Source organism: Centroberyx gerrardi, chromosome 18 (genome assembly GCF_048128805.1).
Source record: "Centroberyx gerrardi isolate f3 chromosome 18, fCenGer3.hap1.cur.20231027, whole genome shotgun sequence".
In the NCBI taxonomy this organism is placed as follows: domain Eukaryota; kingdom Metazoa; phylum Chordata; class Actinopteri; order Beryciformes; family Berycidae; genus Centroberyx; species Centroberyx gerrardi.
The window spans coordinates 21760685-21781177 of record NC_136014.1 but is presented as its reverse complement, the minus strand read 5'-3'; the positions used below and the strand labels follow the sequence as shown (position 1 = coordinate 21781177).

Below are 20493 nucleotides of genomic sequence, written 5' to 3'. Positions count from 1 at the left end.
CCTTTTAAACTTGCATTTAATTTGTTTCAGTCTCAGTTGTGTGAGCTCAAGCTTGTTTTAAATGCAGACAAAACAAAGATGATGTTTCCAAAGGTGAGGAACAAACCATCAAACTACACAAATTGTTACAACTCATGGTAAACAGATTGAATGAATGAATGAAAAGAAAACTAAAGAGAGTATCTTTGTGTTAGGTGATTGGAAATCAGTGAATAATGTCTGGCATTTGACATTCAGACAATAAATATATAATCTAATCTAATTTAAATTTAGAATTAAAATGAGATTATTACTGTATCTGTTTTGTGTCTCTACTCATGTGGGCTCACAATATTACACTCATATTACACTCATCACAGATGGAGATGATCAAGAAAACTTGCTACCACAGGAGGAGGTAGAGGCAGCGGACCAACTTGTTGCTACCATGGAAGTATTACAGTATTACATTATCATATTATATCATATTTCCCAGCCAGCCAGAATTGTCTTCCTGTCAAATTCATCAAAATAAAATATATATATGCAAACCTTAATTTTGAAGGCAAAACCTACGTTCCGGTGTTATTCTGGCTAACTTGACGCAGCTTCTTCTTGTTATATGTGGTTTTCTCTCTATATGGCTCTGGTTTTAGATATTGACGAATCAGAAAGCTTGCAGAAGACAGAAAGGCGGTGTCATTACGTACAGCGTCATTACGTTCCGCAAATACGTTGCGCGCGGGAGCTTTGGTTATCTAAAACAGACTTCTTAACTTTGAGGGGAAACAAGAAGGCCACAGCAGGTAGGTGAACCAGTGTATCAAGCAAACAAAACATTTACTTTTCGTTGCTCATGATTAGAATGCAACTCATAACTAAGATTGAATTTGTCACGCCGCTGTCTTTGATCAAGCGACGTTGTCTGGGTTCCCTAACCGTAGCAAGCTAGCTGTTAATGTGACAACAACGCTAATGCTAAGCTAACAGCTAACGTTATATTTATTCTATTTCTTTCTTTTGGTTAGACTCAACCTGGTTCAAATTGGCTGTTTAAACGAGTGAAATGAACCTGCTAGCTTGTTTGACTAGTAGCCGATATATTAAGTTATTCCAGGTTGTTTTTGTTGGATATAATTTGAGTTAATATATTGCTTACTTTACATTAGGTTTGATAAATCCATAAACTGTCATCGAGAACTGGATTATACTAAATGGCAAATGTTGTCTGTTGTTAAGTTAGTGTGTGACTTGCACGTAACCTGATTTATAATTTTGTAATTTTTGCAAGTGTGCCAGTTTATCTTGCTTACTTTGCTGAACATACCCTTAATGTTTTATTTAACTTATCAATTTTATGTCGCACAGAAGTTATTCAGCTTTCCTTCTTCCTCTCTAATGTGAAGACTTGTGTCATTTTTCAGACCATGGCGATGAGTAGCGAGGCCAGGGTGGAGGCGGAGGTTGAGGAGGAGGAAAACTTCGGCCCGCAGCCTCTGAGCAGACTGGAGGTAGGTGTCCAGGATCAGGGACCTCCTGCTGGTGCTGTTGGGGAATTAGGGTGGTGTAGTGAGTAGGGAGGCCACCCTTCATTTCCTTATGGGGAACAACAAAATATGACATTATTATCCATCCATGACCAGAAAGAATATGGGGTCACTGGTAGGGCTGGGCGATAATTCAATATTATCATTTATTGTCTTTCAGTGGAATCATATTGTGATGATAAAGTGATTTTGGGATATCGTGACGCACAATTCTGCTGTCTAAATTGATGATGACAAGAAAATTTTATTCAAAAACTCTGACAAAATTAGGTATGGTAGGATTATTATTATTTGAAAATTTCAGTTTTGTTTGACATCACACCTAACACTACCATTCAGTTCAATGGGATGAACATTAATTAGATTATTTAACGTAATAATGCATACGTGAGCCATATCGTGATATAGGCCTATATCGATATGGAAAAAAATCCTCATTATTACCATGATATTGATTTCAACCATATTGCCAACCCAGCCCTAGTCACTGGGGTGTCATGTGTCACTCTGAGATCACGCCATGGATGTGTGAATCCAGGAATCCCTCTCACCCAGTGATTTATGTGATTTATACTCGTTCCACTGTCTCCCCACGCAGCAATGTGGCATCAGTGCCAGTGACATCAAAAAGCTGGAGGACGCAGGCTTCCACACCATCGAGGCGGTGGCCTACGCCCCCAAGAAGGAGCTGCTCAACATCAAGGGGATCAGTGAGGCCAAAGCTGATAAGGTTCTGGTAAGAGGTCGACACCAAAATTGTCTGTTCTGGGGACCCGTAGTCAGCACCGATTTCTTACTTCAATTATAAAAATCCAGCTTCTAACGCAAATAAGCAAGGAAAAATTGTATTATAATAGATGTAGATGTATTTGTAATGAGCTGATCTGTGTGCTGTGCTTTATAGCAAATTACTTCTATTTCTGCTCAATTCTTTTGGTTAGATTATTATGAAAGGACTTGATATGTTACAGAAAAGGTTAATTTTATGTTGCACACTTTAGCTATAATGCCTGGGCAAAGTTGCAGCGTTGTATCTGTGGTACCTGGATATGTTCAGAAATCTGTTTGTTATACACACACATTGCAACTTAATGTATGAATTTCTAGTCAGCGTATGCAGGCTAGGCACCCAGAATGCATGATAGTGAACTGAAACGCAATCAAAGTATAACAACTTACAGTTAGAGGAGGGCAAAGTGACTCTTGGGATGGAATATCACTTTACTAAAACACCCCAAAACACAAAAATAGAGTATGTCTGAAAACCAGATTAACTTCAGGTTTGCAAGATTTTCTTTGTCAATCAAATTTAACTTTCAAGCATATAAAGTGTATTTATTATTTGGGTTCATTGTTTTCTTTTATTTGCTGTTCATTTGAGGAAGGATTATTCTAGAGAATCTGAGAGCTTATTCACATTCTGTGCCGTCTGTGTGTGTTTTCCCCCTCAGGCTGAAGCTGCCAAACTGGTGCCGATGGGCTTCACCACCGCTACCGAGTTCCACCAGAGGAGAGCGGAGATCATCCAGATCTCCACAGGCTCCAAGGAGCTGGACAAGCTTCTGCAGGGTCTGTAGATCTCACACCAGTCATCAAAAGACTTTCACACTGTTTGTCATGGTGTGGTTCACAATGTAGGAAATTACTACCAGTTTGCTCATTCTACCAGACACTTTGGCAGCTGACCAACCATTGTTCCAAGGTCTTTTTATTATTATTTTTTTAATTGATCTGTTTATTGTTTTCAAGAATGGCAAACAAAAATAACAGACAATGATTACAGACAAACTTCAGAGAGAAGTAAATAGATAAAGAAAAAGCAATGTCTTAAAATAATGTTACAAAAAAATAAATAAATAAAGGGGAAAAACAAACTATTTTATTCTAAAAATCGAGCTGGCTGGGTAAATAGCATAGCGGCTGGTGAATTTTGGGATGTACTACCACTGTGAGCATTACACAAAACAATTTTTTTTGTTTCCTGCCCTGTTTTTTTTGAGAATAGTTTCAAAATACAAGGCTAATGTACAAGTGAAGTCATAAAGTAGACACAATAACAAGAGATGGGAGTGAGAATGTTGCCTGTTTGCATATCTGTTTCTAATCCTTCCACCTTTTATATACGCTATTTATTTTACTGATGATTTGACGTCTTTGTATTTCTTCTGACACTTTAAATGCCCTTCTGTCTCCTCCAGGTGGGATTGAGACGGGCTCCATCACAGAAATGTTTGGAGAGTTTCGGACAGGGAAAACCCAGCTGTGCCACACCCTCGCCGTCACCTGCCAGGTACAGTCCAAACTGACTGGAGAGAGAGAGGATTCATTCAGCAGAAAGCCTTACTGGCTGCTAGTATAAGCTGTGTAATGGAACGTGATCCACTCGACTTTGTTGTAGTTATTAAGTCTTGATGCATTCAGCTGTAGTCATGATCCATACACCAGGATGCAGGGCCGCCACACCAAGAAAGAGCTGCTAGGGCAGGAAACTAATCTTTCTGCCCTCTGGCTGCAGTGGCTGGTGGATTCTAGCTCTTATCAATAAAATGGATCTTTGGAAATGGAAATGGAAAAAAAAAATCCCCCAAATCCTTGAAATCCTGCCAAAGTGTGTGGTAGAGTAAAGAAAAACCTTCCTAGTAGGGCTGAAACGATTCCTCGAGAAACTCGAGTAACTCGATTACTAAAAATCATCGATGCAAATTCTTTGCATCGAAGCTTCGTTTAATCCATATAACTATATACACGCTCAGTGTTTCGCACGGATGATTATTACTGTTGCACAACGCGCTGGAGAAAGAGAGAGAAAATAGCGAGGGGCGAAGAGAAGAGACAGGCCAGAGAAAACGACAGAAAGTGTCCAAAGTTTCGGATCCAGTGTTGCCAACTTGGCGACTTTGTCGCTAGACTTAGCGACTTTTCAGACCCCCCTGGCGACTTTATTTCTCAAAAGCGACTAGCGACAAATCTGCCGACTTTTTCTGACCATGGGAAGCAATGTTAATGTGTTGAATCCCAAAGCATTTGGCAATAAATTGGTTCGGCTGATGCCGGTTTTCTCTACTTGCTTGTCTAATCCAGAGAGGTCTGACGGTCACAGCGCTTCCCACACAGCGTAGCCCCCTCCCTCCGCTGAGAGCAGGGACTGTAGGATAGGGTCCACTTGTAATTGCTACCGGCGTATGCCGAAACTGGCCCGGGTGGGCGGAGTCAGCACTTAATATTAAAACGGGATGAGATGAAGGCTAGTAAAGAATGCACGTTAATTATGGCTATATGTAATGGCTAGTTAAGAACGTAAATCAATATGGTGGCTAGTTATGATGTCCCTAAGTTAGCTAAGTTTTGCTCAAGAAAATAACCACAGAAAATAAAATGCTGCAGTCAATTTGTGAAAGCCTGAGCTTCATTCATGTTATTATTATGATAGTCACACACACATACACACACACACACACACACACACACCCCACACACACACACACACACACCTACTCCCCTCACAGTGATGCATAAAATACCCCAGAAAGCAAAATATCAGGTGGTGTAAGTAGCAATTGGAGCCTAAAATGCACCAGTCCAATACAGCAGGTATATTCAGTTTAGTTTGATTGCAGTGAGTAGGATCAGCAGGTGTAGGGCAACCCTTCAACATAGCAAATAAATGTACATTAGCCAGTCTTATGAACTTGTATGATATTTAGGCCTAGTAATAAATATCAATAATAATAATTATTTCACCTCGTTTTCAGTAAATCACAGTGTCGTATGGACAGCTTCGTGCGGACAGCTTTTCTCTTTTGTATATTTACTATTGCTCTTTAATAAAGCAAAAGTATTTCTTATCCGATTACTCGATTAATCGATGGAATAATCGGTAGAATACTCGATTACTAAAATAATCGATAGCTGCAGCCCTACTTCCTAGCCACAGTCTGAATTTACCAGCATTGGTGGAGAGGGGGCATTTTCCTGTGAGCGAAAATGGGAAAAATAAGAAGAAATGTTTTCTATTTGATGAGAGCCACAGATATATTTCCATTTAATGAAAAATAAATACAGAATGTTTTTTTAAAAAGCTGGCTTGTGCAGTGATCTGGTTATTAAATACTGCCTGGTTGAAGAGGTTGCATGGTTGGTATATAAAATGTTGTAGTAGTTGTATTTGTATGTAAATAAATTACTCAAACTTACTTGGTCTGAAAAAAATGGTGTGGGTGCACCTGTAGTGATTCCACTTTCTTGTCTCCACAGCTGCCCATCGATCAGGGCGGCGGAGAAGGTAAAGCCATGTACATCGACACGGAGGGAACCTTCAGACCTGAGAGACTTCTGGCCGTCGCTGAGAGGTGAGTCCGCACATTTCCTGTTCAACTTTGTCCAACATTGTAAGCATCAACCGTCACCAAGTTAAAGTGTTCTTCATAGCCATGGCTATTCCCCAACAAATCCTCAAAGTTTGTCCATTTCTTCCTGTTCTGTTACATTTGCTTTAGGTTTTGTGTTGCATCTTTTTTTAAAATTACGTGACATTCAGGGTTTCTGTGCAAGTAGGGAAAAGGGCTGGACGTATGTAATGCATAGAAAATGAATTTGACAATTTTCAGGTTTTGAAAAGTTTTAGAATTGCACACAAGTCTGGAAAATATGGAAAGCGTAGTGTGTTATGGGCAAGTTGACAGTCATATTGACCAGCCGCTATCTGCATACATCACACTGAACAATGACCAACATCGTCAAATGCAGTCGAGAAATTCAGATAAGGAATAAAGTGGAATTTGGAAATGGAAGATGTGTAGAAACCCTGTATATTGAATTCTATAACATTTTACCTCCCTCTGTCTGTGTTAAGGTACGGGTTGGTAGGCAGTGATGTTCTGGACAACGTGGCCTACGCCCGAGCCTTCAACACCGACCACCAGACCCAGCTGCTGTACCAAGCCTCCGCCATGATGGCCGAGTCCAGGTCGGTCACAGCCGCCTCCACACACACTTCCCTGTCTTATTATGGAGAGAGCTGGTGTTGGATATGAAGCTCTAGTGTTTGCTCTCTAACCACCCCCCTTCTTCCTCCCAGGTACGCTCTGCTGATAGTGGACAGTGCCACAGCGCTGTACAGAACAGACTACTCAGGCAGAGGGGAACTCTCGGCCAGACAAGGACATCTGGGCCGCTTCCTTCGGATGCTGCTGAGGCTGGCAGACGAGGTAGGTGACAAAACTGAGCTGGGTGCGTCAGTCGCCAAGGTATTAATTGTTGTGTTAACTGACAACAGTCGAAACCCCCCGTGTACCCGGCATCATCACGTGTCCTGGGTGATCGGATTGTATTCGGATAGAGCAGAGATGCATAAAATCCAGGTGTGAATGCATTCAAGACGTGTTGAAGATCCAGTCAAACCCCAAACCACCTCTGAGGTGATCAGACACTCATTTAGTCACAATAACTAATAATAAGTGTGAAATCAATGTGTTATACAGTATGTAAATCTGGATAAACTTTCATGTGGGGATCCAACCAGGGAACACACGCAAATCAAACGGGCAGCAGGCAGCTCAGATAGTAACATGCTTGTTAAAATTGATTGTCCTGGATGGAGAACAAGTGAGGAGAAGTGTTAAAGCTATAATATGCAACTTTTTTAGCATCAAAATAACAATAGGATATATTATACACTATCAGTCTGTGTCTGTATGTGTGTACATGACGTTTGGGCCATACACCCTTCGAGATATCCAATACTGTGTCTACAGGAGATGCAATTTAATGCCAGATGTAAATGTAATCACATCCTCACAATACAGATATTGGATGTATGTGAATGCCAGCTGTAAGCAACTGAGGAGTCTCTACTACATGGTGATTTTTTGTTTGGTTTCTCTCAATCCTGTGACACAACAGTTTGGTGTTGCCGTGGTGATCAGCAATCAGGTGGTGGCCCAGGTGGACGGGGCGGCCATGTTCTCTGCAGATCCCAAGAAACCAATTGGCGGCAACATTCTGGCCCACGCCTCCACCACACGGTGAGTGATGTGGTGTATTTTGGTGTTTTTGTTTTTGTTTTTCTTGACTGGACACTCGCGCTCTCCTGCTCTTACAATGTCATCACTATTGCTCTCTTTACACCCACCTATGATTGAAAACAAGTTCCCTTCTCTGGATGTTGTCGCAAGTCATTCTGGGAAATGCAGGAAATCACTAACTGAAGTAGCAGTAGAGGAGGCAGGTTGAGGGAAAGTGGGTTCACCATAAAAGTAAATTACAGCACTTCACACATCACAAAACTAGGATGCTGTCAGGGGGCCGACAGCAAGGGTGTATCCCCGAAATTCCCCAATCCTCGAAGACCCCATTAAGTCAAATGTAATAAAAAGCCATTCAATTCATTCCCCAATAATAAAGGGTATGTACCTTAACTATTTTTTTAATGCTCAATAATAAATTTAACTACTAATTAAATACAGCCGCTAGTGGCGATGGCTGGGTTCATGCCAGTACAGCAGCCAGAGCTGAAACATGGAAGTTTGCATTAAGATTACTGTCAGTTTTGTCATATTAGGCTGTTGAGCCATCAGGCCTCAAGCTATCAAGTTCTGATACTGAAGAATGTAATAGCAAGTTAAAATGTGTCAATATCCAACTTCGTATTGGCTTTACTGTGTCTAGCAGTACACTCAAAATGCTGCTGTTGGGCAAAATCTGGTCGGATCTGTATGGAAATCGGTGTGCATGTTCCACATAAATAATTATGACATCACTGGATGGAGCTGGACTCTCTCTGTCTCAGCTGCACTGATGACATCACAATCAGCAGCAGTGTGTAAGAAGCCCAGCTCCAGGTGTTCAGCTTCATACGTCACTACACTCTGTGTGGTGAGGTATGAAGCTTCATACCTCACTACGCTCTGTGTGGTGAGGTATGAAGCTTCATACCTCACTACGCTCTGTGTGGTGAGGTATGAAGCTTCATACCTCACTACGCTCTGTGTGGTGAGGTATGAAGCTTCATACCTCACTACGCTCTGTGTGGTGAGGTATGAAGCTTCATACCTCACTACGCTCTGTGTGGTAAGGTATGAAGCTGGCACAGCTGTTGCTCGGACCGTGGAAAGAGGCTCTCTTTGGGAACCTTTTCACATGCTCCTCATTTCAGACCAGTAACTATTTTCACTGAAATGTGTTTCTGAGAGAAATTTGGACGCTGTGAAAACCGGCAGTCCGCGTCCCGCTGAAGCCAACCTGCCGGCCGCTCCGAAGGTGTGGTCTGGCGGTTAGCGACGGCGGTTTATTAAAAGCTGGTGGTTGATGCGAAGAGACACCGTTCGCCTCCCACTGAAGCAATCCTGCCAGCCGGTCCAAATGTTGGTCTGGCTGTCGCAGTTGAGACGCGACTCGCCTCCCACTGAAGCAAACCTGCCACCCAGTCCAAACAGTTTGTGCTGCTCCTGTCTGTCTCGCAGGAGTCTGGGGTTCAATTCCCCAAAATGCTCATTTAAGATATCTCTAATTAAATGTGACCTATCAAAATGCTAATTGAAGATATTTCTCATTTCATTATGACCAGTCGAAGTGCTAATTTAAGATATCTTTTATTACATTATGACTAGTCAAAATGCTAATTTAAGATATCTCTCATTACATTAGGACTAGTCAAAATGCTAATTTTGAATAAATAATAATTAAAAAAAGTAAATTGCACTTCACATCACACTCCTTTACTTAGTCAATGGTAATACCCAGTTTGAACAAATAACAGAGGCTAAATATTATAGGCCTGCATATGGCTTTGAACATGAGATTGATTGTTAGAAGTTGAATGGAGTTGATATGGGGACTATTCCCCATTTAATTTACATTGCATTACGTCATTTAGCAGACGCTTTTGTCCAAAGCGACTTACATTTGACATACATTTTGTTACTTGCTCAAACATACAGCAACATGGTTAATCTGAAATGAAGAGAAGGTACAGTGCGCTCCTCAAATCAGCCCAGTGCTGGAGGAGGCTGCCAGATAAAAAGAGTGCCTTGATTGTATACTGACATGGAAATGCCAATAAATGTTTTTGTTGATCTTATGGAGGCTGGATGATGTAACTGCTCGGTCTGCGTTGTAAAATGTAAAATTGACTGAAAAAAATGCCTCCTTCACAACTTTAAGAGTTAATATCTTCAAAACTACAGTAGATATCAACAATCTATGAACAAAATTTAAAGAGTGTAGGACCGATTTTGGTGGTAATCGGTCAAACGGTGTAGGAAGAGATGTTAAAAATGTGTTTTTCAAATAATTCAAAATATCTCAAACATTTTCCAGGCGGACCTTGAGGGTCCCTATAGCAAATTTATAGAGTACGGTTAGGTGGAGATGTGTACCAAGTTTCATGTAAATCGGACAAACGGTGTGGGAGATACAGCCCTTTAAACTTTTTATTTTTGACCTTTAATTATAGCGCCACCATCAGGCCGATTATAATCTTAAATACATCAAAATCAGTAGAGTTCTTCCTCTAGGGGTCATCAATGTCCATACCAAATTTTATACTGTTATAACTGTTATAAAAACTGTTCAAGTTATCGCGTTCACACGAAGGATCGGCGGCAGACGCGGCGGCTGGTATAATAACTCCTGGATTGCATTGAACATCACAGATTGATATATAACAGCATAAGAGTCTCCAAAGTGGCATTTTTCCTTCACGACTTTAAATCAGGACTAAAACTAAGCTTCTCGTTCCAGTCTGTACCTGAGGAAGGGCCGGGGAGAGACGAGGATCTGCAAAATCTACGACTCGCCCTGCCTGCCCGAGGCCGAAGCCATGTTCGCCATCAACGCTGACGGAGTGGGTGACGCCAAGGACTGAGCAGGGAGCATGATGGGAAGCAGCGGGGCGTCGTGCCCTTTGACTGTCACTTGGACTACAGTATCGCACGTGTGATTTTTTTTTTTTCCACCCACAGAACGGCCTTCATAGAAAACCTTGGACAAACGGTTGATGAAGAGACGAAGGCCGAGACATTTGGGTTGTGTATGATTTTGTGTCGGCTCGTTGCTGAGTAAAGCAGAGTTGACGATGCGGAGAGACGATAAAGAGCGTAGATCGAGGCTTTTGGAGCTCAGTGATGCAGCAGCGAAGCAGGATTTTCTTCTTTTTTTTACAGCCTCTGAAAACTGGGCAGTTTCACCTATCGAGTGGTCGAAAGAAAATATTCCTTTTGTAATAACTTTTAATATAATTTCTCAGATCTGATTTTTCTTCTTTGCGTTTTTGTTGAGCGGGTGTCTGGCGTCAGTACTGTCATCGCTTGTGTTTATTCTAAGAATGCTGTTGAAAACGAGAAGCATAACAAAAAAATAATTTTGCAATGAAGGCATTCCTACTGGGTTATTGCTATAATTTGTAAGTGGAAAATTGATGGAAAGTAATATTCTCATCTTTTGCTTTGCCAGCGTTATGTTTCCCTTTTCTTTGTTTGTCCTTACCAGAACTGTTCTTTCTGTATATACGCTTTATAGCATTAATAAATTTGTTTTATCATTAGGAGAATTTGTCTCCTTTGGGAAATCCTGACTCAGACATTGTTAGCATATTGATAGTGCATTATCACACATACAGTGATTTATTTAGAAATGTTTTATGGAGTGGTACTACAACACCAAATGGAATTGGACACAAAAAAATACAAGAAATTCATAAATGTATAGAAAAAAAGATTTTATTGAATACTATTCATGTCACTTTAAGTGCATATTAATTGTTTTTTCATTCCTCATGGGATCAGTATATTTTGGAAATGATAGATGTCTCCCCAAACATTTAAAATAACATCCACTGAAAGGCTGTATAAGGAAAACCCACTGAAATCTCAAAGCAGTGACTTCAAAATTAACTTGAACAGAATACAAAACCAAGGTGCCATCAAAGTAATGTTAAATTATAAAGCAATATTGGCTCACATACTGCATCTTCCCCTTAAGGATTAGAAAGGAATGTAAACATTTTCTGACAAAAATCAAAGGCAGCAAACACACTAAAGGAAACAAGGTAGAGGGATATTAAGATGCTTTTTACAGTAAAACCGCAAAGAGAAGGATCCATGCATTTTGTCCATGTAATTACACGGCTGTTAAGACTAAATTGTGCATGTGGTCCAGGACAGTTGCCTTGTGCTACACAATGACAAAAAAATCAACAAGGTGAAGTTGGGGCTCGATTGAAAGGACAATTAACTAAGCTTCAAGAAGGCTGATATTTTGATAAAAATACAATATTCTACTACGGTGTATCACTACATCTACATTTTCTGGAGAATCACTCTGTGACTAATGTGTTGAAATGAGCTGCAAACACAATGCACACATTTGGAGCAACTGCAATGGGCCCGTCATTAAGTACAGTATTAGAATAAAAGGATGTTCAACAACATTTTTTTCTTCTCTTTCTTTTGTTATTTAGTTGGTCGTTTGTTGTGTTATATATTATTGTGTCTTGTACTGTTCTGTTTTCCATTTGTTTTGTGAGTATTTGTTTGGGACCCCCTTGAAAACGAGATGATACATCTCAAGGGGTTTATCCTGATATAATACATTTCTCTAATTGTTATTTGAGTTTTTTAAGTTATGAAGAGAAAGCTTCATTTGTGCAGTCTGGTTCCCAACCTCTTCCTCTTTCCTCGACCTCCTAAATCCTCCCTGATCAAACTTACATGTTCAATTTGAAAGTTTCCAGACCTCAGTATTTAGACATTTTAGGTTTATCTCTTACCATTTCACAACTTTGACTACAAGTAATACATCACTGTCTGGCAATACAGTATAAGCAATTTGCAATGTGGTGATAAATTTCCAGACGTTTTCCAAACTTGGTGGGATTTTTCTAAACTCTTTAAGAACTAGAAACTGTGAGAATAATTTCCTATACTTCTCAGACCTGCTGTGTAACCCTCCACACATCCAACTCCATTAAAGCGCGACCTGCTTGTCAATTCTAGACCAGCGTCAGTAAAATCAACATTTAATGTGATTTTCTCTCCTACTGATATGATAAAAATGATGCCACTCATTTTGTCCTGAGATGTCTGTTTCTTGCAAATATGTTACTTTTGTATCAGGCTTCCTGATCCCATATCACACACAAACACACACAATACGGTTTTTGGACCCCCACTGCTTTGGAGAACCTTGAAAAATTCCTCAAAAATTGTATCTGGTAAACTCAAACCTCTGCTCTGCCTGCTGGATTAACAAAACCGCTGCAAAACAAAACTTGATGTAGAATGCTCAAAGGTGATTATCAGATATAAAGGCAAACAATAAATAGTTCAAAAATTAAGGTAACAATAAATATATTCCTCAGTGGTACCGACTTCAATTAAGCCATATTAAAATTTGCAATAAATAAATATACTTCAAAAACTCACTCCGTATCATTTCACAGTGACAGCATGACAGACAGATATTCGTTCTGACCAGAAGTGGAGCAAGGGGGAGATATCGTGCGCTTTATTTGTAGAATCAGTCACTGATTGGCGGCCTAGCTGGCCAATCAGTGGCATCGGCTGCATGGCTCCACCTACTGGTCCCCGGTGGAAAGTCGGTGGTCAGTTGCTTTGTCAGTTAAAACCCCGAGCTGAACCTCCAGTTTAGCCGCTTCATCGTCCTTGGAAATAAAGGAAGGACAACTGACATTAGTGAAAAGGTTTTAACATTAGGGAAGCACTAAGTCATTATTAACGACTGTAATTTCCAAATTGCTTCAACAACAAAATAATCAGATGGTGTGCAGAATTACTGGCTTACAGATCATGTTGCATGCTGGAGAAAATCTTTTATTCAAACTCATGAAAATTGTACGTGTTGGCATGTTTTCTTCATGCATCATTTTTGTTTAACTGCTTAAAAAGAAATTATGTGGTGTAAAAAAAAAAAAGAAATAATGACTAATTGAGGTCAGGATGTGTTGTAATTCATATTGCAACCACAATATATCATGCAGCCCTAACTAGCATCAGTTAAAATGAAGAGTGAAGTTTGGTCTCACATCATTAGCGGTAGCAGGCATCTTCACGGCCAGCTCAGCCCAGTTTTTCGCCTCGGAGATGTTTCCCAGCTCCTTGTGACACTAGAAGACAACCAACACCAAAATGATGATTACTATCTTAGTATCCAAGACTGCCAAAACACTGACAGCAGTGAAGAGCTGATGAAGCTGGAAAATTAGCTGTTTCTGTTTAGTCGATCTCTATTTAGCCACATTTGTCCCTACATCATGTGCACATTTACAGACTAATGTTACTGTGTTAAGTTGCCAATATGCCCCGGCATAAAAGACAGCAGGAGAAATTCCTTCACCTTCATTGTACTTGGTGAATTCAGTGCTGCTGATTCTTTACCTTAGCGATGTAAAGTCTCACTGTCTTGGAGAAACCTGGATTGAGTTCCTCTGCCTGGAGGTTCACAGAATACAGAAACACAGAGTAAAGAGTAAGAGTCGAGTAAAGAACCAGAAACAGTTTCTATTTATGGCTTAAGGTCAATATATAAAACACTTTGTTCCAAAATTAGATTTTAAACTTTAAAAAGTGGCACATACGACAACTAGCACAAAATCAAAACAAATTCTGGTGTTTTATAATGGATGAATCATTGGTTGACAAAATTACAGCAGTTTTACAGACTGGATCCTCTGTATTTTAGAGATGTTGAATGATCCACTTCAGGTAGTCTTTCCCCCTAAAGTGGGTATACAGTGTTTTGGAATTGAACTCTTCATATAGTCAATATGCAGAAGTACAGCTGAAATCTCCGGCCTGCCGCTGTGGATGGATACCTTGAGGAAGTTCTCCAGGGCGTCGTGCAGAGTGGAGGAGGGCGGCTGTTCGTACAGAGCAGCGGCGGCCTTCTTCTCCAGCCAGCCCAGGGTGGACACCTACAGAGGAACAGCAGCAACAGCTGGCATAAAAACACTTAGAGCCCTGAATGAGGTGTATTGCTTTGGCCGTGTTGCACAGGGAAATTCTTGCTGTTCCTACACATGAGAGGTTTCCTACAACAGCAACAATACAGTTCAGAAGAAGCTTCTTTAGAGCTGCAACGATTAATCGATTAATCGATTAGTTGTCAACTATTAAATTAACCGCCAACTATTTTGATAATCGATTAATCGGTTTGAGTAATTTTTAAAGAAAAATACGTCAAAATTCTCTGATTCCAGCTTCTTAAATGTGAATATTTCTTTACTCCTCTATGACAGTAAACTGAATATCTTTGGGTTGTGGACAAAACAAGACATTTGAGGACGTCATCTTGGGCTTTGGGAAACACTGATCGACATTTTTCACCATTTTCTGACATTTTATAGACCAAACAACTAATCGATTAATCGAGAAAATAATCGACAATTTAATCGACAGTGAAAATAATCGTTAGTTGCAGCCCTAAACTTCTTTCTTCAACAGAAGAAAGGGGTCAATGCTATGAGACCACATCCTGATACTGAATCACAATGTGAGAAGGTAAGGTTCAGAGTTCATGTGTGAATGTTCAGTTTAAGTGTCCTGGCATGATTGAATGATCAAAATTGCATTGATAAGACTGCGGCCACTGACAACAGGTGAAGTGTATTTCCTCGTCTCACCTCGTAGCACCATCGGCCCAGCAGGTAGAAACACAGCGGGTCGTCGTCTCTGAGGGCGATCGCTCGGTCTAAATGCTCCTACATGGTCGGAAAAAGGAGTCAAATTCTGCACACAACTCTCTAGATTTAATTAAAACCCAACAGATATTTCAATACTGACCCTGACCCTAATACTTCCACAACCACCACATCTAACCCTGTGGCAACCTCTACTACAATGTGGTAACGACACCGAAAACTGTGACATGATCACAGTGAAAACACACCCAGAGCGACTTACAATGAAGTAGAATGGGCTTTGCACTCTTTCCCACCGATTGGCTTTAACAGTGGCGTTGTAGGAATTGAAGCTAAATTCTACTGCTGCACTCTGTTAAGTCGCTCTAGATGAGAGCATCGGCTGAATGCCTAAAATGTTCATGTAAATGCAGGTGCTACCTTTAGTATGTGGCTGCTCTTCAGTTTGCCATGCATGCTCTCATACTGTGAGGTAAGTCCTGTGAGCACCGCAAACCTGCACCAAAACAAAACACTCATGAGATCAAAATACAGATGAAAAGTTCACGGGTTGAAGCAGGGCTAGGAAGTCGTGTAAAAGTTGAGTGTCGCTATCGTTACCATTTGTGGCACTCAGCGTTCAGGCCGTTCTTCTTCAGGGCGATCTCTGCCTCCTCCCGACCTGGAAGAGTTCAAAGTTCAAAGCCAGAAATTAAAATGTCGAAAAATAATTTGGTCTTCCTCCTTCTCCAGACCACATTAGCATTACCAAGGAAAGTCTGCTGATTATTTTTTTTCCCCCCTCAACCAATTTTATTCTGTCTGGAACAGTAATGTCTGTTATTCTCCCCAACTACACTGGTACAAATTCTAGCCATAATTACCTGGGGTTTTTTGAAAGAAAATTACAGATCCTCAGTAATTTTATTTCAATCTGGAGGATGTGTGTGTGTGTGTGTGTACATTACCCTGCTCTGCGTAGGTCTTCTTCTCCTGCTTGTCCTCTGTGGACTCGTACATGTCGCTGTAGGCCCGCGCCAGTCGCCACAGAAACTCCCTGCTGTCTCCATACTGACGTCACAGCACACGGAACATGTGAAGCACAGCAGAGCGCACATGATCACACTGTGTTACAAAATGCTACATATCCATTTTGAAAAGGTTTGCAACTAGTATTCATCAATCAACATTTCAAAAACACATGCACATAACTTTTTTGTGAGCAAAGGTCTTATTATGACTCATAACTTTAATAGTTATGAGTTTTCGGAAAGATTTTGCTGCCTTTAAAAATAAGGTAAAATACGCATTTTCATGAAATGGAGACAGAACATTTTCAGCCATCATCTTAAATTATGCATTTCTTTTGATCAAGTAAAAGAGACGAGGTGTATTCTGCACACTGCCAAAAAACAAAATGACTGGGACAAAAATAATCAAATTTAAGAATAGATAGGTGTTTCTCCGAATGGCAGATATTTTCATTCACTCATTTTTCACTTGTATCTCATCTCCTGTAAGCAAAATGTGCCCACAGAAAAGCTACGATACAGGAAAAAAAAAAGCGGTTTAAACATAACATGGCCTCAGACGACCTCCTGTCACTCACCTGCGCTCTGTGGGCGAGCAGCAGACGGAAGCCTTCTGCTTTCAAACTGGCGTCGCCCGTGTGCAGGATGTCGCTCTGCGCCAGCAGCAGAGCCAGCTCCCCGCTGGGAGCCTCGGTCACCAGCTCCACGCTCCCCTCCTCTTCCTGCACCCCCTCCTCCTCCTCCTCTTCCTCCTCCTTCTCTTCCTCCTCCTCCACCTCTTCTTCCTGGGAGTCGTCCTGGCGGAGGGTGAGAACGGTGGCGCAGCTCTTGTCTTCCTCCTCCTCTTCCTCGGACTCCTGCTCCGGCTCCCGGTCGCCCTCCTCTCTGTCGGTGTCTCGGTCTGTGTAGTCTGACTCGGCGTAGGCCGTCGAGTACCTGGGACACGCATGTTTGTTTTTAATCATCCTTTATTGATTTAATGAGTGCCATGCATGTCATGATGGGGATAAATTAGAAAACATGACAACTATGCAATGTATTAAATTAACCACACTTTTCTTTACACTACTTTGATTGATGTATGGTTCTGTTAAATACTCATGCAATTACATTTTCCTGTGTGAGTTTGCTATTCTATTTCTCTAAAAACATATCATCGTAAGACAATATGATGTATTGATATAAAATAGCTTGCCAGGGAATAAATAAACCTAACAGTGAATCTCATCCGTTAGTGAATCAGCATTAGCCACACAAGGCACGATTTAACTACTGCTAACTGGCTCGGAGATTATCACAGATTAGCTGATGAAGCTTATTAGGAAGCTGGCTCAAACTGGGATCGCAGCCTGACTCGGTCTTCCACAATGTTGGAGCCCTGTCGGACTCACGGGCCGTTACTGAAGGCCTCTGTGCGAGTTACTGTACCAGTAAAGGAAGCAAATGATGTTTGCCACCTAATCTGCCATGCAAAGCCAAAGAGCAGTAACCGCTTGAGCAGAGAGACTGAGAGAAACCACTTCAGTGCTTATCTCCTGTCCTGACAAAGCTATTCTTTGTACTGTACAGTCATGACCTTTAACCTTTAAAACACAAAGTACTGTTTGCCTTTGTACGGCAGTAACGATAAGCCCATATGGTCATTGTTCTTGAACGATGAATCTCCTTATTTATCCACATACATATATAACATCTGAATCGGTGTCTTCAGAATGACAATACAAACAACGCTCCAGATCACAAACATACTTTCTGAGGACACAGATACTATTTAGCAGGTGAGCCTACAGAGTAATGGCTCCCTCCCGTCACGTACCCTCCCTCGCTGGTCTCTCCCTCGTACGCGCTGGCGGCTCCCTGGCTGGCGGTGAAGTAGACGGAGCTGGAGCTCATGGAGTCGGTGCGCTCCCTGTGGACGAAGTGCCGCCGCCGCCGCGCCCGCTGGCTGTCCTCCACCCCCTTCCTGAACACAGGGCAGGAGAAACACAAGCAGGAGTCAAACAACACAAAACCTCTGAGTGGGAAGGCAGCTCCATTTCTAGAGTCAGGAGGAGGAGTGGACTGTGAGGAAACTGTGAGGATATTGTGGGGAGACACAGACAATGTGAGGATATACGTATAATTGGGGCCAAAATGGAAGCAGCAGCCCAAGTCCAACATGGGAAACTGACATCAACCACTAGCCAAATGATAGTGAATTTGGGCTTTGACTGGTAGCAAACTTACCAGCCAAAACCCAAATTTACAAATGCAGTGTCCTTGTGCAGGACACTGAATCCCTTCCAGCTCCCTTTCCCTACCGAATCAATTCATTTTTCACATGAACAAAATGACTATTCAGTCTCTTGCCCAAGGACACTTCGGCTCGAACCTCTCCCCGCCGACCGCCGCCACTCACTTGACATCCTGGATGATCTGCAGGGCGATGTCCTGCAGGCCGCCCCGCAGCTCGGCCACCTCAGAGCGCAGCGACGCCACGCAGTTCAGCACCTGGTCCAGCTGGTTCCTGAGCTCCAGCTGCTGCTCCGGGGAGAGACCCTGCACCACCGCCTCCACCGCCGCCAGAGCCTGCTGCTGCGCCTCCGCCTCTGAGGGAGGGAGGGGGACGAGACACGGGACACTTGTGGGTGTACGCTCACTTACATTTCAGCTGTCAGTCTTATCCAGAGAGACTTAAGCCCTGTCTGGACGGCATTAGTGTTACTAGAGAAAGTCTGGAAATTTAGGAGTTTTTGCTGGAGTGATTCCCAGTCTGGATCAACATTATTGTGATTATAAAAGGCGTGGACAGAAAGAGGAAAGGCCGACAGCTGGCATCCCCATCATTACCACAAATTATTAATGAGATAATGTCTGGAAAAACAATGTAGCAGCCGGTTATATATCTTGTTAAATTTGATCAAATCGCCCACTGAGGGTTGGGTTAGCGTTAGAGACAGATACAGAGGGTGAAACTATATGCTTAGCTCACTAATCAATGCTCCTGACTGGGTTCAAGTAGTTAAAATTAAAATAAAGTCACCCTCTTTATCATAGAATAAAGAATAGAAGGAATAGGATAAACTATTCCTAGTTAGGCATGGAGTCATGGTGAATTTGTGAATTTTGTCACCGTTATAGTTTGTAGTGCAACTGTCCAAACATACATGAAGAGAACAAAACCACAATACAAAGGTAAATTTTCTCAATACAAGTCTTGATCAATAGTTATATGCATTGAACACTACAATGATTCATGTGTTTGGGATTTCAGTAGTGGCAAATACAGTGGAAGTGCTTTCCACTCGATCAGAATCTAGTTTAAAACTCATGAATGCAATCTGAAAAGCTATAAAAGAAACATGTACACATAATACATTCTGGGGGGGGGGGGGGGGAGGGGGGGGGTTAAGTTGCATTTTAAATCCTTGTGCCCAATTGTTTAGCCTGCCTCTTTATGCACACACAGATATACACACACACACACGCCCACACTTGTCTGTCAGGGTCAAAGTCCCTCACTGTACCCTCTGTCGTGGTGTCTGTACCATGCAGAGCCATGATCCCACCTGGGTCGTCCAGGCTCTCCAGCAGCATCGCTGGTCCGTCCGGGCTGGCGCACAGGCGGGCGGCGGGCCGGGCCTCCAGCAGCAGGCTTTGGGACCTTCTTCTGCTCACTTCTTTGTAGATGATGAACGCTATCAAGCCCAGGCCGGCTGTAGCTCCCACAGCGAGCCCTATTAACCCGTGTCTTCCCAACGGCACGTTCATATTTCCCCACAGTGACACCACACACGGAGGTCGACTTGTTTATGCAAACTGGCGTGTATAATACCTGAACACTTTTCATATGTCGTTAACCATGGCTGCTTGTACTGCTGTCGAGTCTCATCATGCTAACGGTATGGCTTGTGTACCTTACTTTGAGAATATTTTGACTCGAACGGTTGCTATGCTGCGATCCTCATGCCCGACGTTGCCGATAGCTGCTAACGCGTTAGCCTAAACGTCACTAGCCTTTCGAGGATATACCGTAACACACACAGGTCACGTTTATCGAGCTTGGTAGGTAAAAATGTTGATTCTTTTCCTTCGGATCTCTCCAGAAATTTCGATGACAAGTTGTGAAGCCAAAAGTGTCTAATTAGGGTTTGACAAGAAGAGCAGGTGACAGCTACTCGGCTAGCTAACGAGCTACAACGATGGTCTAAATATCATCAGCACCACCAGTGTCAAGCCAGCCAGAATAAGGGAATAAAGGAACTTCCGGTTACGGCTTTCAAAATAAAAGTTATTAACGAGCGTGTTTCAATTTTTTTTTAAA

At 41.9% G+C, this 20493-nt stretch overlaps 2 protein-coding genes across 4 annotated transcripts; one reads left to right on the top strand and one right to left on the bottom strand.

Annotated features, from left to right (window-relative positions):
- Window positions 1-739: 739 nt before the first annotated feature.
- On the top strand, window positions 740-10776 carry rad51 (RAD51 recombinase). Its single transcript, XM_071899228.2, has 10 exons — window positions 740-785; window positions 1404-1490; window positions 2125-2262; window positions 2978-3095; window positions 3725-3816; window positions 5781-5875; window positions 6379-6492; window positions 6604-6733; window positions 7428-7549; window positions 10266-10776. Exons 2-10 carry the CDS (start codon window positions 1407-1409, stop codon window positions 10387-10389), a joined length of 1017 nt encoding a protein of 338 aa, XP_071755329.1. The 5' UTR covers window positions 740-785; window positions 1404-1406; the 3' UTR covers window positions 10390-10776.
- A 472-nt stretch (window positions 10777-11248) lies between these two features.
- rmdn3 (regulator of microtubule dynamics 3) lies at window positions 11249-20335 on the bottom strand. 3 transcript variants are annotated; one of them, XM_078290107.1, is made up of 12 exons: window positions 19718-20335; window positions 18589-18778; window positions 18007-18153; window positions 16769-17126; window positions 16128-16230; window positions 15781-15841; window positions 15601-15676; window positions 15163-15240; window positions 14356-14454; window positions 13919-13972; window positions 13567-13647; window positions 11249-13185 (listed from the first exon to the last, which is right to left on the bottom strand). In XM_078290107.1, exons 1-12 carry the CDS (start codon window positions 19938-19940, stop codon window positions 13099-13101), a joined length of 1557 nt encoding a protein of 518 aa, XP_078146233.1. In that variant the 5' UTR covers window positions 19941-20335; the 3' UTR covers window positions 11249-13098. The 3 variants fall into 3 exon arrangements, 2 of the variants coding, with proteins under 2 accessions (XP_078146233.1, XP_071755351.2); XM_071899250.2 differs by having other exon boundaries at window positions 19739-20335; XR_013507467.1 differs by having other exon boundaries at window positions 13128-13185; window positions 14356-14477.
- Between the last annotated feature and the right edge of the window lie 158 nt (window positions 20336-20493).